General features: G+C 42.0%; 1 protein-coding gene across 4 annotated transcripts in view; it reads left to right on the forward strand.

The window, feature by feature from the left end:
• fras1 (Fraser extracellular matrix complex subunit 1) overlaps nt 1-18,163 on the forward strand; it is a 242,070-nt gene that overhangs the window by 220,043 nt on the left and 3,864 nt on the right. For 3 of the 4 annotated variants that reach the window (XM_061766873.1, XM_061766872.1, XM_061766874.1), the window contains 14 exons: nt 1,617-1,817; nt 1,903-2,090; nt 4,088-4,363; nt 7,466-7,698; nt 8,981-9,141; nt 10,023-10,237; nt 12,707-12,857; nt 12,933-13,040; nt 13,125-13,284; nt 15,534-15,650; nt 15,727-15,893; nt 16,038-16,243; nt 16,319-16,465; nt 17,520-17,873. In XM_061766873.1, coding sequence (XP_061622857.1) covers nt 1,617-1,817; nt 1,903-2,090; nt 4,088-4,363; nt 7,466-7,698; nt 8,981-9,141; nt 10,023-10,237; nt 12,707-12,857; nt 12,933-13,040; nt 13,125-13,284; nt 15,534-15,650; nt 15,727-15,893; nt 16,038-16,243; nt 16,319-16,465; nt 17,520-17,873 — 2,684 coding nt within the window. Of the gene's footprint in view, nt 1-1,616; nt 1,818-1,902; nt 2,091-4,087; nt 4,364-7,465; nt 7,699-8,980; nt 9,142-10,022; nt 10,238-12,706; nt 12,858-12,932; nt 13,041-13,124; nt 13,285-15,533; nt 15,651-15,726; nt 15,894-16,037; nt 16,244-16,318; nt 16,466-16,578; nt 17,500-17,519; nt 17,874-18,163 lie in introns of those variants that run through there. The other variant, XM_061766875.1, reaches the window with a different exon arrangement.

Below are 18,163 nucleotides of genomic sequence, written 5' to 3' on the forward strand. Positions count from 1 at the left end.
TGTTGGTATGGTGTTTTTAGGGTGAAGTGCAGTGCCATTTCTCCTCCAAACGTGGTGTGCATTCTGGCATCCAAACAGTTCAATTTTGCTCTCATCCGACCGGACTATATTCTCCCAATGTTTAACTTGCTTGTCCAAATGTTGTTCAGCAAACTTTAAACGAGCTTTGACAAGCTTTTTTTTTCAGCGATGGGGTCTTGCGTGGTGAGCGTGCATATAGGCCATGGCGGCGGAGTACATTACTCACTGTTTTCCTTGTGACAACAGTACCTGCTAATTCCAGGTCTTTTTGAAGCTCTCCACTGGTGGTGCTTGGCTCTTGGACAACTCTTTTGATTATTCTTTGCATTCCTCTGTTAGAAATCTTGCAAGGAGCACCTGATCAAGGCAAATTTATGGTGGTATGATTGACTTTCCACTTACTGAAACAATGCCATCGTTATGTTTTCCAACAATCTTTGCAGAAAGGTCTTTGCTCTTATCCATCATGAGATGTGTCTTGGTTCACATCTTGGCAATGAGACCTTTTCGTAGGCCATCAATTAGGACTGAACCAGCTGATATTCATTTGCACTGACAAAGGGCTGGATTCTTGTTTGATTATTGACAGATTTTAGGTGTTGTCTTGGCTTTCCATGCCTTTTACACCCTTCCTTTTCTTCATGTGTTCAATACTTTTTCCCTGTGTCATTTCACATTTTTAGCTTAATTTCTTACCTTATTTGTTCTGCTTTCTTTGTACATATAGATGACTTGCGTTGTTCCCAACATCTTGTGAAATGTTCAGGTCAATCCCATCTTTCGAAGTACATTTCGTGAGAAAATGTGTTAAAAACTTATTTCAGCCGCTGTAATTGTACTGTTACAGTTGTGTGTGTGTGTGTGTATATATATATATATATATATATATATATATATATATTCACATCACTAATGCTGTTTTTATTTTTAAACATAGTTTTTAAAACATTTGTGTAATAATGCTATAATAATAATAATTAGTAGTAGTAGTAGTAGTAGTGGGCGGCATGGTGGATGACTGGTTAGCACATCTGCCTCACAGTCCTGAGGTTCAAATCCCAGCCCCGCCTGCGTGGAGTTTGCATGTTCTCCCCATGCCTGCGTGGGTTTTCTCCCACATCCCAAAAACATGCATGGTAGCTTGATTGAGGACTCTAAATTCCCCTTAGGTGTGTATGTGTGCTCAAATGGTTGTTTGTTTATATGTGCCCTGCGATTGGCTGGCGACCAGTTGAGGGTGTACCCCGCCTCTCGTCCGAAGATAGCTGGGATAGGCTCCAGCATGCCCGCGACCCTTGTGAGGATAAAGCGGTACAGAAAATGGATGGATGGATGCATGGATTATTAGTAGTAGTATTATTATATATAATTATATATTATAAAATATGATAATAATAATTATTATTATTATCATCATCATCAAAGTTTCTTTATTTTTATTTTTGTAATACATTTTATTTAAAAAAAACTAATGTTCATTGTTAAAATGTTAAATTGAAATCATTAAAAATGTAAACAAATGTACTGTGCGCCACGGCGTTTGGGACTATATGAACAATGAACATGCATGTTTCTTTTTTTTCCATCTTTTTAAGCTCCCACCATCGAGCTGGAGCAGGCGTCCTATCAGGTCCGAGAGCCTCCCGGTCCGGACGGCGTGGAAGTCCTTAATGTCAAAGTGATCCGGCGCGGGGATCTGGACCGAACCTCCAAGATCCGCTGCAGCACGCGAGATGGCTCGGCCCAGTCCGGTGTAGACTACAACCCCAAGAGTCGGGTCCTCAAATTCACCCCTGGTAGGTTGTCTTTAAAACAAAGAATGAAGACATCAGTAATGCTCGAATGTTCTAAACGCCTTCTTAATATGTCGGATCCCTTCAGGCATGGACCACATCCTTTTCAAGGTGGAGATCGTGTCCAATGAGGACAGGGAGTGGCACGAGTCCTTCTCGTTGGTCCTCGGCCCCGACGACCCGGTGGAGGCGGTGCTGGGCGAGATCACCACGGCAACCGTCACCATTTTGGACCAGGAAGCTGCCGGGAGTCTCATCCTTCCGGCCCCGCCCATCGTAAGGAAACTTGTTTCATGTCATAAGTGTGGTGTCATATTTTCGCTAGGGGAACACAATAAATCTGCGATATATTGTATAAAGAAAATATAATTTTTAAATATAGTTTCAAACCTCCCACACACTTTAAAGCACTTTGAAACTTACTAAAAGGCATTTTTTTTTAAGTATTCCATAGCGTCTCTTCTCACTCTTGCTCTCAAGAGATGGTGGACTAGCATATAACATCACTTAATGAGAAGAAGACAAGTTCTCCAAATAAGAGGCAAAGCGTGTTGCTTCAAGCTGTTTGTCACTGCCAGTTGAAGTTTACTGTAAATCCGACACATAAAACAAAAAAGAATTCAACTTTGTATATTTAATCAAGCGAACGTTCAACCAAACTATATCATTTAGTCCAACACTAATGGCCAACATTCAAATACAGTGAAAAAATACAAAGGCAGAGCTTTTAGTCCTTAACAAAACATTTACTGTACTTTAGTGAAATACAACTGAACTGCAGAAAAAAATGTACTGTGCTTGAGAAGTTAAAAATATACTGTACATGGAAAAGTTTTTTAAAAAAGTACTGTAATGGATTTTGAAAGAAGTTTGTCACGAACGTATGGAGACTGGACCCACGAGCAGGTGGAGGCTGCGAGGTTGTGATAAACAGTTTATTGAAACAAAGGGAATTGTAGATGGTCCTTGAGGTGTGCTGGCGGGTTGTTGAGGCAGAGAATGCGCAGCAGGTAGTGACGAGGGTTGGCGGCTGGCTTGGCGGCGAGGTGGGAGAAATCCACTTGGCGAGGGACACGGAGGAAACACTGAGGACAAGGAGGCAGGCTTCAATGCAGGTGGTAACGAGGGCTGATTGGGGAGGATAGGTGCTGGAAAGAGAGAGGGGAGGAGAGAGAGAGAGGGCGAGAGGGTGCAAAGCGCCGCCCAGGCTCCAACAATAGTACTGCAGTGCGGATCATGACAGTTTAAATACACTGTTGCATAGCTGCATCACTACAAGCTTCATTCTACTATGTTTGACTGTATTTCATGTCTAAAATGTAAATTTTAATTGTATTTAATTCAATGATTGTTTCCTGTACCACTAAAGAAAGACTGCGTACCTCTCATGCAGTGATTTCCAACCTTTATGGAGCCAAGGCACATATTTTACAACTGAAATCTCACGGCACATAAACAAACAATAATGTCACAAAAAGTGGATACATTAATGACTGTATTAAGGACTTCCTGCCATCTAATGGAAAGCATTTATTTGTTCTGTCTGTCACTATGCCTTACTGGCATAAATAGATGAACAAAGATACATTATTTATTTTAAATGTTTTTGACCAATTACGTGTAAACTTATAGTTTCCCACCGCACACCTGAAGAGCGCTCACGGGACACGAATGTGCCCTGGCACACTGGTTGGGAATCACTGCTCTCATGGTACTTGGACCACACTTTGAGAATCATTGATTTCGTCTAATGAAAATCAGATAGCTTAATGTAAACCAATAATGTAAAATGCCATAGAAGTTAGGGTAGTTATAAACCTTCAAACAACTGCTACTTTAACACACGTCGAGCAGCAAAACATACTACCAAAATTTTCAACCAAACCATGTCATTTCGTCTGACAAATTTCGGCCACCGTAATGCTAACCTATAATATGAAATTCCATAGATGAGCTAACAGAAATAAGCATTTATGTTACCATAATTATAACTCTTTAAACAACTGCTACCTTAACACACATGGAGCAGCAACACATACAAGTAGAGCACACAACAATATTCAGAGGTATATATTCTTTCTGTTCTGTGGGAACATCAACTTCTTGCTCTTAATTATGGTGCATCTCTTCCAGTAGAGTTTAGTGGTGCCCGGCATGTTGTGGCACAATGTGGTACTACACTGAAGATGGATGCTCTAAATTTGGACTTCCCTGTACACTGTAAAAACCCATTAAACACATTTTACTCTGCTGATGCCCTCCATGGTCCTCAGGTAGTCTCCCTCGCCGACTATGACCAAGTCCATGAAGTGACCAAGGAGGGAAGCAAGAAGACGCCCTCGCCAGGTTACCCGCTGGTGTGCGTCACGCCCTGCGATCCACACTACCCCAAGTACCCACTGATGAAGGAGCGCTGCGAGGAGGCAGGAATCAATCAAACACAGGTGCACTTTTCCTGGGAGGTGGCCTCGCCCACCGACACCAATGGGGCACGCTCACCCTTCGAGACGGTGACCGACACCACCCCGTTCACAAGCGTCAACCACATGGTGAGACATATTTATAAAACCAGTTTATTTCTTTACATTCTCTTTTATAGTATGTGGGGATTGAACAGAGTAATATAATTGATTCATGGAATTTTCAGTTTGTTTCCATACCACTTATCCTCACTGGGGTCGTGGGGTTGCTGGAGCCTATCCCAGCTGACTCCGGGCGAGAGGCGGTGTACACCCTGAACTGGTCCCCAGCCAATCACAGGGCACATACTGTATAAAAAAAACAACCAGTCGCACTCACATTCACACCTTCAGGCAATTTAGAATCTTCAATTAACCTACCATGCATGTTTTTGCTAAGTGGGAGGAAACCAGAGTACCCGGAGACAACGCAGGGACGGGGCGAACATGCAAACTGCGCACAGGCGAGGCCGGATTTGAACTCGGGTCCTCAGAACTGTGAGGTGGACGTGCTAACCAGTCATCCGCCGTGCCAACTCAATTTGTTTCAGTGAGTTGCGACGTTGTCACGCTAGATTTTTGCCAAACGAGGGCCAGTCAAGAATGGTACAGAAGAAAAGGAAAACTGCTAAAGATAGTGTAGTTAGGAAGCGTGTGTCAAAGGTAAATGGAAAGATCTATGTTGTGCTTTGTCTCAACGTTGTGTGACCCGTCCAAAAATCGTGGACTCAACCCCAACACCTTGAGCAACTTCCAGCCCATTTCCAATCTCTCCTTCTTGTCTAAAATACTCAAACATGCAGTTGGCCACCAACTCAAATCACACTAGTCCACACTTAAACGTAACGCAAAACCTTCAGGCTCCTGCTATAATTTTATTTCATTGAACTTTTATTTATCCAGTTAAGTGAATTGAGAACAGATTATCAATTGCAGTGCTGAGCTGGCTGCAGACTGCTGAATAAAACATAAAAAGCAAAGGAAAGCAATGGAACACACACAAAAAAAGGAAAAGTCTATTAGAACATCTGAAAATTATTTGGGGTTAATCCGAGACACTGTTTGTAACTACTTACGCAAGTGTTACTAAGTAACTAACTGTAACAAAGTAACTATAACTAACCAACTATGAAAAAAAGGCCTGATTGTAACTGGAAATAAATAAAGTAAATTAAGTTCATAAATATTAGGAAAATCCCACGAGAACATCTGAATTTTATGTAGTGTTAATCAGGGGCACTTTAAAATGATGGCAGGTCTGTGGTGATTCCACTTTAACATTAGTTTAAATGTGATTGGTTAATATTGCGCGAAGCCACATACCCAATTTGTAACTAAGTAACTGTAAATAAGTAACAATGTAAAAGTAACTAATTGATTGTAACTGTAACTAAGACTGTGATTGGCTTACGTCCAGTTCAGGGTATATCCCGCCTCTCGCCCGAAGTTAGCTAGGATAGGCTCCAGCACGCCCGCGACCCTAGTGAGGATGAGCGGTACAGAAAATGGATGGATGGATGGATGTAACTAAGAAACTAAAGTAAATTAAGTACATAAAAGTCAGAAAATGCCTTCTAGAACATTCATTCAGTCATTCATCTTCCGTTTCACTTACCCTCACTAGGGTCACGGGCGTGCTTGTGTCATGGTCTGTGTTTTGGTTTGGGTTGTGTTTAGTTTTGTTCCATGTTTTCCTGTGTTCCATGTTTGTCGTGTGCTCATTAGGTTGTTTCGTCTACTTTGTGTCGACCAATCAGCTCTCTCCAGCCACTCGTGTCTTGTCCAGGTGTTCCTCGTTGTCTCGTCAATGTTTGTATTTAGTTCCCTGGTTTCTTTCAGTTCTTGTCGGTTCATTGTCGTTGTCACATGTCTTTACCATGTCATAGTCGCCAGTTGTCTTTATCATTGTGGTATGTCATTGTCAGGTGTCATTTTCCCTTTCTATTCCACGTCTTACTCACAGGTCATAGTTTGTTTCCAGTTTTAGATATTCGAGTGTTTCTTTGTTACTTTGATTTGATTGTTATCTGTTGGGCGGCACGGTGGCCGACTGGTTAGAGCGTCAGCCTCACAGTTCTGAGGACCCGGGTTCAATCCCTGGCCCCGCCTGTGTGGAGTTTGCATGTTCTCCCCGTGCCTGCGTGGGTTTTCTCCGGGTACTCCGGTTTCCTCCCACATCCCAAAAACATGCATTAATTGGAGACTCTAAATTGCCCGTAGGCATGACTGTGAGTGCGAATGGTTGTTTGTTCGTATGTGCCCTGCGATTGGCTGGCAACCAGTTCAGGGTGTACCCCGCCTCCTGCCCTATGACAGCTGGGATAGGCTCCAGCACGCCCGCGACCCTAGTGAGGAGAAGCGGCTCAGAAAATGGATGGATGGATGGATGTTATCTGTTGTGGGACTTCGTTCAGTTTTCCCTTTTTGAAGATTAAATATTATTATTTTGAGACTCCCGCACTCCTGCCTTGCCTCCTTGCTTCCCTGCAATTGGGTCCACCATGTTCTTGCCTTGCATTACTCGCCTTCGCCCTAACCACGTACATGACAGCTTGAGCCTATCCCAGCAATCTTTGGGAAAGAGGCGGCGAACTGGTCGCCAGCCTATCGCAGGGCACATAGAAACAAACAATCACTCGCGCACACATTCACACCTACGGGCAATTTAGAGTCTTCAATTAACCTACCATGCATGTTTTTGGGATGTGGGAGGAAGCCCACGCAGGCACGGGGAGAACATGCAAACTCCACACAGGCGGGGCCGGGATACGAACCCCGGTCCTCAGAACTGTGAGGCAGATGTGCTAACCAGTTGTGCACTGTGCCACCCCTACTAGGACACCTGAACATTATTTGGGGTAAATCAGAGGCACTTAAAATGGTGGCAGGTGCTAACTCCCAATTTAACATGAGTTTGAACGTGAATATTAAACATAGCCACATCCCCAGTTATAAACAGGTGTGCACACAAACACATTATCTCAGTTATTTTTACTTGCCCTCTTAAAATTATTTTCTCCCAACTGAATTGTACAGGTTATAGGTCACATTATGAAATCATTTATCTCGTCACATTTTTTACATCAGAAAAAGCTGGCATCTACAGTAAACAGAAATGTGTACACTTTCTATATCCGTATATAGCTACAGTACTGCTAATGTGCAGTAAATATACCATGCTTGTGTTCTCAGGTTCTGGACAGCATCTACTTCAGCCGCCGCTTCCATGTCCGCTGCGTGGCGCAAGCCCGTGACAAGGCAGGTCACCTGGGAACGCCACTCCGGAGCAACATCGCCACCGTGGGAACCGAGGGCTCCATCTGCCACACGCCCGTCACCACCGGGACCGCGCGAGGATTCCAGGCGCAGTCCTTCATTGCCACGCTCAAGTACTTGGACGTCAAACATAAAGAACACCCCAACCGGTGAGAGTGAAGTTTCCGTTTTAGATCTGATTCTTTTTGACTGGGATGATTATGTATTTTACTTTACACAGTACATTTTCTTCAAACTAAAATAGCCAATTATTTAATAAAATAAAATAATAAATGTAAAGTGTATGTATTTTTCTATTTACAATGTATCAACCAATTTAATGAAATAAATAAATAACACTAAAAGTGTTAATTTTACTATATTTTATTTTATTATTTACAGTAAGTTAACCAATTATTTAAGAAAAGAAATCAACATCTTAAATATATGCGTAATGGTTTATTTTAGCTTTTTTAAAATTATTTCTAATCCATAAATTAACCAATTATTTATTAATGTTAATGTAAAATGTTCAGTTCATTTTTTTCTCATTATGTAGTACCATAAATAAATTGACCAATTATTTAAAACTATATTTTTTAAATAATTTAAAAATATATATGTAAATTGTTTGTTGCACTATTTTTTTCTTTTATTTACAATAAATAATGAATTATTTTTCAATATTGTTTGTTTTTTATTTACAATAAACAAATTAACCAATTTAATAAAATAATGTTGATGCAAAATTTTCCATTTTACTTTATTTCCAACATATTCACTAATACTGGGGAACACATTTTTTGTTGAGTTCAGTCTGACAGGTGTTTTTAACAAATGTTTGGGTGCGGAATCCAAAACTGATCTCAGTTTTTCTCTATCACGTCAAGTTTTTGAACAAAGTGAGAGCAAAGTAAATATATACCTATGTAAATAAAACACAAAGATGGAATAGTTACAAGCTTAGAAAACTAAAAAAACAGCATAAAACGCCACCCTTTTCCGACTGAGGACCATAGTCTCATATTTGGAGGTAGAATTTACAGCAGTATGCCCATGGTTACAAGGTTAAGAGAAAAGCCAGCACAGATGCTCTTAATTCCTACTATGCTAGCTTTCTGTTTGCAGATATTGATAGTACTGACCTATTGGGAGCTGCGCACACCTCTCAGTGGCTGTACATACAATACATAAATACACCAATTCAGTAAAACAAAATTAAAATGTTAAATATGCATACACATTTTGTATACATATATGTATTTACAATGTTAAAAAGTCTATAATTTAATTGAATAAGTGAACTTAAAAAATAATTACTTTTCAATTCATCAATTTCAAGGATAAAAAATAGCGAAATGTAAATACTCAACTTGTCAGTGCTAGCAAGGCCATACTTTGCCCACCCCTGTTGTAAACCATACAAGCGTACAATGTGTCCCTCGCTTTTAGGATCCACATCTCGGTGCAGATCCCCCACCAGGACGGCATGCTCCCCCTGGTGTCCACCATGCCGCTTCACAACCTCCACTTCCTGCTGTCCGAGTCCATCTACCGGCAGCAGCACGTCTGCTCCAACCTGGTCACTCTCAAAGACCTGCAGGGTCTCTCGGGTAAATCAAACCTCCACCTTTCACCAACCAAAACTGCCGTGCCTTGAAACAGAGGCTGGACTGCAGGTGCAGGTCACAAGTCAGTCTCAAGTCTTAAGCTACTGTGACAAAAATCAAGCAAGTTATTACTTGGGTTAAACAAGTCATAAGTCAAACTGAGCAATTGAAAACTAGAGTGGGCTAACTCATTTTTTTCATTTTTGATCCACAGCTGAGGTACTGTCATCATCTTCAGTTTCATATGTAGGATGCTGGTCAGTATGATCTAGGTTGTCTGAAAGAAAACAATCTAACGGGGATAAGGGGGAAAAAAAGGTTTAGTGCAAAGGTGGTCTTAGTCAAAACATCCGGCAAATTAATCAATATTTCATGAAAGATGATTAAAAAAAACTTTCACTCATACTAACATGCAGCTGTACTGGCACCCAAGCAAAAGCACTACTTAGTTTCCAGGTCCTCGATCAAATTCTGAACATTGCTTTCTGCAATGTTGGCCCAGTGTTGCACTGATAAATTAGGAAAAGTGTTGAGCATTGGATTCAACTGAAAAATATTTCTTTTCTATTTTCATTTCTGCACTTAACTTGAATATGCCAAAAATTTAGTTAGCCACTCTAGTTCACAGTGGCTTTATTATGAGAGTAAGTCACATATGAGCAATTCATCACTTTTTCTTAACCTTCAAGTTTCAAGCGTGTCCTGAGTTAGTGTGGCAAAAATCAAGCAAGTCGAGTCATTACTTGGGTTAAGCAAATCATAAGTCGAGTCTGACACCCAAAATAACTTTTCTTACAAAAAACAAATGGCACACCCTCTTTAAAATTTGGATTTTTAAATCGGTTAAATCGGTTAAACGGTTCATTCCCGACTTCTCCCTGCAGAGACGGGTTTCCTGGACGACGTGTCCTACGACAGTATCTCCCTGGGTCCGGGCTACGACCGGCCGTACCAGTTCAACCCCAACGTGCGTGAGGCCAGAAGCATCCAGTTGTACAAGCACCTAAATCTCAAGAGCTGCATCTGGACATTCGATGCCTACTACGACATGACGGAGCTCATTGACGTCTGCGGCGGCTCCGTCACCGCCGACTTTCAGGTAAGTGTCACTTTTGCCCTGGTCATGAGGCGGGAGCAAGGCAGGCCTTGCGGATGGCAAAATTGCATTGCTTGTTTTTGAAGACTTGCCAGCAGGGTTTTAGATTTTTTTTTTTTTTTTTTTACTGCGTGCAGTGCGCATAGACTCTGCCGCTCCCTGTCTGTCTCATCAAACCTGAGTGTTCCTCGCCCCTCCTAAGTCCTCATGCACACACGCAAAGAATGACCCCTCCCTCACTCACAGATATTTGTCTGATATTTACATTTGTTTGATGATCTTAAACAATAAAGTGGGGAAACTCTGCAGAAATATAAGAATTTGAGAAGAGGCCCAATCCTTTTTCACGGCACTGTATACACTATGCAACTGTTAACACCCATGTCTGCTATCTAATATAAGACTTCAGTACAGCGTTTTAAAGTTGTAAGTTGCCTCGTTGTGGAAAAAAGACACTGAATATGCCGTGGCAGCTACAATGATGGCAGGAGTTACTGATGTCAGCTGTATATTAAATGCCAAAACATTTATTTACTATATAGGGTTTACAACGGCACTAAACCATGGCTCGGCTTGAGTTACGTTTCAGAAACACACAAGAAAATTAGTCCATGAATGATGCCTTCTCTTACAAGAACCATCAATATTAGACAATGAAACCTTGTAAAAAATAAAGTATGTGGGGTGTCTGTGACAAATAGTAATACTATAACAACTAATTTTATAAACCGTACAACCACAATATTTTCAATAATGCCACAAAAACAGTCATATCTCTCCCATAACTCCCACGTCCACAGTTAATATAAGTTAAGTTAATATAAGACTACTTACTTACTACTCACGTTACTTCCTATTGCCATGCAGGATTTAACCGGGCCCATAAATACACAAGGTAATGCCTTCTTTTTTAATGAATTGATTTATTGCACATTTTGAAAGTAGCTACATTGCTCCTTAAAATCTAGTATAGTCCATAATCCCCTGAGGCATGTTTTTCTTTTGGTCAACTCTCTTTTTTTTATTTTTTCACTTTTTAATGTTTGCTTCAGCATTTACTTTTGACCTGTTTGCAAACTGAACTTTTCAATCGCTAGTAAATATGACCAATTGATATTGCAAAGATGTTTTTTTGAATTAGTAGTGTTCTGCTTCTTTGTTTTGAATCATATTTTGGGTAGAAGTTGTGTTGATGTACATTGAATATCTTGTATCAATGTTTATTTTGTATATTTGCCGATATGTCGGCTATTGTTTTTTTAGCCCCAATAACATTTAAAAAGGTTGTAAATCTAGTTGTTTTTTAATCTAGCTTTAATCATATTAAAAATTATTATCCAACAACAATACTGTGTCAAGTGAAAATACTGAGTGACTAGCAACTCTGGAAAACTACGAGCTACGGTGGCTGGTGAGCAAGAAAGTTAATTAATGTCAAGCCATGCTTGCCAGCCATTCTTTTTCTGCAAACTGGTATGCAGGAGTAAAATGAAACGTGAAATATGAAATAAAAAGTCGAAACGTGCCACTTTTAAAGACTTGAAGGCAAACCAAAGGAAATGTATTTATACAGTGCATTTCATACACAAGGTAACTCAATGTGCTTTACATGATTAAAAGCTTTTCAAAACAAAGAAAAAAAACTGCTTAACAACATTTAAAACAAAAAATAAAAATAAAATACAATTAAAAGAGCGTACAGTGTAAGAAAGAGCATTTGACAGTGGAAATGCTCTAAAAGCATGAGAAAAAAATAGTTTTTAACCTGGACTTAAAAGCATTCACATTTGGGGCTGACGTCGCTTCTGTTGGCAACTCATTCCATTTGTGTGCAGCATAATTGCTAAATGCTGCTTAACCATGTTTGCTTTGGACTCTGTGCTCCACTATTTGACCTGAGTCTGTCGATCTCAGAGCCCTACTGGGTTTATATTCCCTTTGCATTTCAGGATCTAAACCATTTAGTGATTTATAGATCAGTAGCAGAACTTTAAAATCTATTATCAACCTGACTGGGAGCCAGTGTAGAGACTTTAGAATTGGAGTAATATGTTCTGACCTGTTTGTTGTGGTCAGAACCCGAGCTGCAGCAGTTTAATGCTCTTTTGGGGAAGTCCAGTCAGAAGACCATTACAGTAGTCAAGTCTATTTGAGATAAAAGCAGGAATGAGCTTTTCCTGGTCTGCTTGGCACTTGCAGGCCTTCACTCTGGATATGTTCTTTAGCTGGTAGAAGGCTGCTTTAGTAATTGATTTGATATGACTGTTAAAAGTCAGGTTGGAATCTTATCAGTACAACAAGGTTTCGGTTTTGAAAAAGAAAGTTCTGTGGCGCTCGGACAGATACAGTATGTCTACTCCATAGTCTGCTCTTCAGCGCCCACACAAGCTGAATTATAGTAGCAATCTGTGTGCTGCCTAAAATGAAACGACAACATGGAATCAGTGACCCATAACCTTGCTGCTCTTCCAGGTTCGGGACTCTGCTCAGTCCTTCCTCACAGTTCAGGTTCCGCTCTATGTGTCCTACATCTACGTGACGGCTCCACGAGGTTGGGCTTCTCTGGAGCATCACACCGAGATGGAGTTCTCCTTCTTCTATGACACCGTGCTTTGGAGGACAGGTTGGATAGTTTTAGTTGTTTTTAGTCCAAAATTGGTTGTTGTGTTCTACTGACTTGAGCTTCAATATTTTGCAGGCATCCAGACTGACAGCGTTCTCTCCGCCAGACTGCAGATCATAAGGATCTACATCCGCGAGGATGGGCGGCTGGTCATCGAGTTTAAAACGCATGCTAAATTTAGAGGTAAGTCATAAAACTTGAGGGTCCTGGCTTTATCTGAGTAAGTTCTGCATGTGCTACTTAGTTTATTCCTCCCCATCTCTCTAGGCCAGTTTGTCCCAGAACACCATACGCTGCCTGGACACAAGTCCCACCTGCTGGCGCCGGACCACCTGGGAGGCATCGAGTTCGAAATCCAGTTGCTGTGGAGCGCCCAGACCTTTGACTCCCCCTACCAGCTATGGAGAGCCACCAGCTCCTACAGCAGGTCAGCCTCCTGGTTCATACAGTATCTCGTCAAGGAAGGTTCCCCGTAGTACAAGGGGTGGATTAGATACATACTCATGAGACGAAACACTAGCAGACTTTGGACAAGATTTTTGACTGGGTCTTGTGGTGAAAAATCCCGTCGTTGACACTTCACAACGTCATCGAAGGATGTTTTTTGGGAGGAAGTTTATGTTCAAGATTATTCACTACACACAAGAAATACATTATTCTTTAGTATGACCAACACAACATTGGATATAGCCAACAAATAAACAACTCTTTCCTGTAGGCAAGGCCTAAATATTACGATGAATTGATATGAAGAACAAAACATGTAAAAAGAAAAACCTTCCATCACAGTAGAATATTGACTTCATGCCATGTAAAAATGTAATACTGTATAATGTTGCTCTTGTCAGTAGCACTGCTGTCAGTGTCAGCTGAGTATAGAGATAAAGTGGAGTGACACGAGTGATTCTTTTCATCACCAAGATGTGACGATAAAAGTGGTTGAAATGGTAAACTATAATAAATGTTGATTCATGTTCTTATCAATGACAGTAAAAGTGTTATATTGATTCACTTGTTATTTTATAATCTCAAAAAGGATAGTAGGGACTTTATATAGAATTATCTCAAATTCAAACTTTTGAATTGAAGATAAACATTAATATTCAAAATTTTTGGTGGTAAATATTAGTCAGCTAACTTTAGCTGTGAGATCATTATAACAGATTTCAAAAGCAGGACAAAGTGGTTAAAATCGCATAAGAGGGGTGGGGGGGGGGGGGGGGTTTGACTCGCTCGGCATGACAACCAAGCTGTGATTAGCGACTCGTTCATTGATGAAGAAGGCAGCTAACTGGCTGCGAGAACTAATGTGAATTGCAGGACACATTGACCATCAATACATCAAACGTAAGTCGCTGTAATAAATATGCATGCTTCAATTTGGCGCCAGGCGCATCGAGTCTTGTCTTCCCCAATGCGCCACTCCCCGCAGCTGGGACTCCCCGTGAGCCTGACTGCAGCAGCTGGACAGTGGCTTGAAGCATTTTACGAAGCAGGGGTAAAAACTAAACCTCGAAAACTGTTCACACACATCAGAATGAGCGCTCACTTTAACTTTTTTCAGGAAGGACTTTTGAGTTTTGACACAGGTCATTTTGATTTGCCAGCGTGACAAACGTGGGCAATATTCGCTTTGCCACATCCAGTTTCAATTAGCCATTGGCAAGGCGGCGAACAGGCAGCATGAACCCTGCTCACCCCTAAAAATCTGGAAATAGAAGAAAAAAAAATTCCTATAAGACATTTGATTCAAAGGTTTTTTTGTTTCCCCTCCCCACACAACCCATAGAAGAAGTTAGAAGTTAAATATATCCCTGTATGATCAAGATTTCCCATTCCTGAAAGGGGTATTGTGGCCGGACATTATTTGGGAGGTACTGTAACACATGATTCATGGAGAAGAGGGGCACGTCACAAACATAGGGTCACATAGGGTAAAATGTGGGAGGGCATGTGCCCGCAGTCCCTGTTCCTCCACCTCTGTTTCCAAATATAATGATCCGCAGACTGCCAAAATGGTAAGCATCCCATCTTTGACGCTTCGCATCATAGAAAGATGTTGGTTGTACCGTCGGAAAGCTCACCGGTAAAATATCAGGTGAGAGGTCACATTTCCCCCTGTATGACAGTCCATTCCCAACGTCATAGATGTATACAGGTTCTCCCCTCAGAAAGTGCACCCTTAGAAATGTAAGGATATACAATAAGTTAACTTAGGTCTTCTATGACAATCCCTTCAAAGGCGCTTCTAACCATAACAATCCCTGAACAGATGGAACAATTAAAAAAAATAATCTCAGATACTTACCAACGTCAAAGAAGTACACGTATTGCACTGCTGGACTGCCTAAATGTTGAAAAACTAAATTTAGACACTTCCCAACATCGTAAAAGGATGTGGATTATACCGTCGTAAAGCTCACTCCCATAAATGTTAGGCGTGAAAGTAAAGTTGGTCCCTTTTGGACAACCAGTTCAAATGTTATTCACTATCGTAACAATCAGTGGACATCCGAAACGGTGAAATCCCATCCCTGATGGTTCCTGACGTCGAAGAAGGAAATAGGTTGGAAATAGACTGTCAGAACACTTAGCCCAAGAAATATTGGGGTAGAAGTCAAATTTATCTCTGCTTGATAGTTATTTGCAACTATACTGACCCATTGTACCCTACAGGAAGGATTATTCCGGAGAGTACACCGTCTTCTTGATCCCGTGCACTGTCCAGCCCACTCAACCATGGATCGATCCTGGGGACAAACCCCTGTCTTGCACGGCTCATGCTCCAGAAAAGTATGTTTAAGGAGAACCATACATGGATTCTTGGAGTTTTTACTCAAAGGTTTCCATTTTTGCCTGCTTCCATCAGGTTTCTGGTGCCTATCGCTTTCCAGCAGACCAACCGTCCAGTCCCTGTGGTCTACTCGCTGAACACAGAGTTTCAGCTGTGTAACAACGAGAAGGTCTTCATGATGGACCCGGCCAGTACTGACGTCTCCATGGCCGAGATGGACTACAAGGGGGCCTTCTCCATGGGTACAGTACACCTAGAAAAGAACCGGAAGAGTCATACATTGATTGAACAAAGAACTATATATTTCAATGTGTGAGCTGTGCAGTGGACGAAAAAGTCAAGTTCATATGATACATTTGGCGTTATAAACATACTGGTCCCTGCAGGTCAGACTCTGTACGGTCGTGTGCTTTGGAACCCGGAGCAGAATCTGAACGCGGCCTACAAACTACAGCTAGAGAAGGTATATCTGTGCACCGGCAGGGACGGCTACGTTCCCTTCTTCGACCCGACGGGCACCCTGTACAACGAGGGTCCGCAGTATGGCTGCATCCAGCCCAACAAGCACCTCAAACATCGCTTCCTGCTCCTGGTACTGACACCCTGCATTGGACCTCCTAGAAATCTCTGGGTTCTATGTTCCTTATTACGATCTCTCTCACAACAGGATCGCAAGCAGCCAGATGTGTGTGACAAATACTTTCACGACGTCCCCTTCGAGGCCAACTTTGCTTCGGACCTCCTGGAGTTGAACTCTGTGGCCGCCATGCCAGGCGTGGACGGCTTTACCGTGAAGGTCGACGCTCTGTACAAGGTCTGTAGAGCTGCTGGTCATTCCTCGTCTACTAGTGCCCGTACAAAAGTAGTGGTTTGCCCTGTCTTGTGGAATTCGGTGCCAAAGAAGTATGTGCCAAACTGGGCCACCAGTTTGACACCTGTTCTCTAAGGTTTCGGTGTGTGTGAAGAAAATATTCTTAAAATCTGCGATTGGCTGGTGACCGGTTCAGGGTGTACCCTGCCTCCCCCCCGAAGACGCCAACGACCCGAGTGAGGATATGCGGTATGGAAAATGGATGGATGGATAATTCTGAAAATATCAGCTTTTTTCGGGTAAAGTTGTAAATGTTTTTCTTAAACTTATACTATTTCCGTTTACTATTTAAAAAATCGTGAAATTTCATCTTTTACGTGCAAATCCCAATTCCAGTGAAATTGGGACATTGTGTTAAACGTAAATAACATGGTTACGTTAGATTTTATTGACGAAAGGCCCCAGACAGGCTTACACACACTCGCGCATATTTAAAACAAAAAAAACAAAAAATTGGGCATCAAGCCCCCCTCCCCTCCACTTTGCGCACCCCTGGCTTTGAATTAATAAAAATAAATATAAAAGTATTTGTCAGTTTTCATTCCACTGCTTTTACTGATGTTTTTGCCATGGCAATGTTGAGGTATTTTAATGATGATGATAATAATGCTTTACACTTGTGTAGCACTTTTTTTTTGCTTTACAATTTGCTACATTACTTTTTCACGCCTCAGTGGTGCTATAAGCTATAAGCTGTGTCGCCACAGCTGCCCTGGGGCAGTCTGTCGGAAGCGTGTGTGCCATTCTGCGCGTTACGGCCCCTCCGATTACCACCAAACATCCAACCACATTTATTCCTTGGTAATGTGGGTTAAGTGTCTTGTCCAGGGACACAATGATGACATGCGCTCGGGCAGGGTACGAACCAGCGACCCTCCGGTTGCAGGACGTACTCTTACCCTCGGCCCATAATGCACAAAAATGTATGCAGGTATAGTATCGAAGTCAGAATTTTGGTATCGCGAGACCACTAACTCATGCCCTTGTCGGTTGTCAGGTGGAGGCGGGACACCAGTGGTACCTGCAGGTGATCTACGTCATCAGTCCGGAGTCGCGGTCCAGCCTCAGGATTGAGCGCTCGCTAACTTACCAGCTGAGCCGCCCCAAGAGGGACCTGGTGGACCACAGCGGGCGGCTGACCTTGGATGAGTCGCTCATCTACGACAACGAGGGCGACCAGGTGAAGAACGGCACCAACATCAAGGCCCTGCGCCTGGAGAGCGGGCCCAGCGGAACTTTCCACGCCCAGGTGGGCCGCTCTGTTGGCGGAGGGGTGGCCGTCCTGGCCCTCCTGCTCCTGGTCGGGCTGGCAACCTGCCTGCTGTTCCGACGATGCCACCGTCAGGCTAAAGTGAGTCACGATTACCAGTTGAGAAAATCAGAAAATAACTTTATTTCGAGCAAAATTGCAAAACGTCACTTGTAATATCAGAATCAGAAACGTTTTATTGATTTTATCAGTGAAAGGTACATTCACAACTAGGAATTTTGCTCGTCCGATATTGCAACATGATACATGGATGGTAATAATACAAATACAAATTCTATTATAAATCGACCAAGAAAGAAAACAAGCATCCATCCATCCATTTTCTGAGCCACTTCTCCTCACTAGGGTCGCGGGCATGCTGGCGCCTTTCC

This window comes from Phyllopteryx taeniolatus, chromosome 3, assembly GCF_024500385.1.
Source record: "Phyllopteryx taeniolatus isolate TA_2022b chromosome 3, UOR_Ptae_1.2, whole genome shotgun sequence".
NCBI lineage: Eukaryota > Metazoa > Chordata > Actinopteri > Syngnathiformes > Syngnathidae > Phyllopteryx > Phyllopteryx taeniolatus.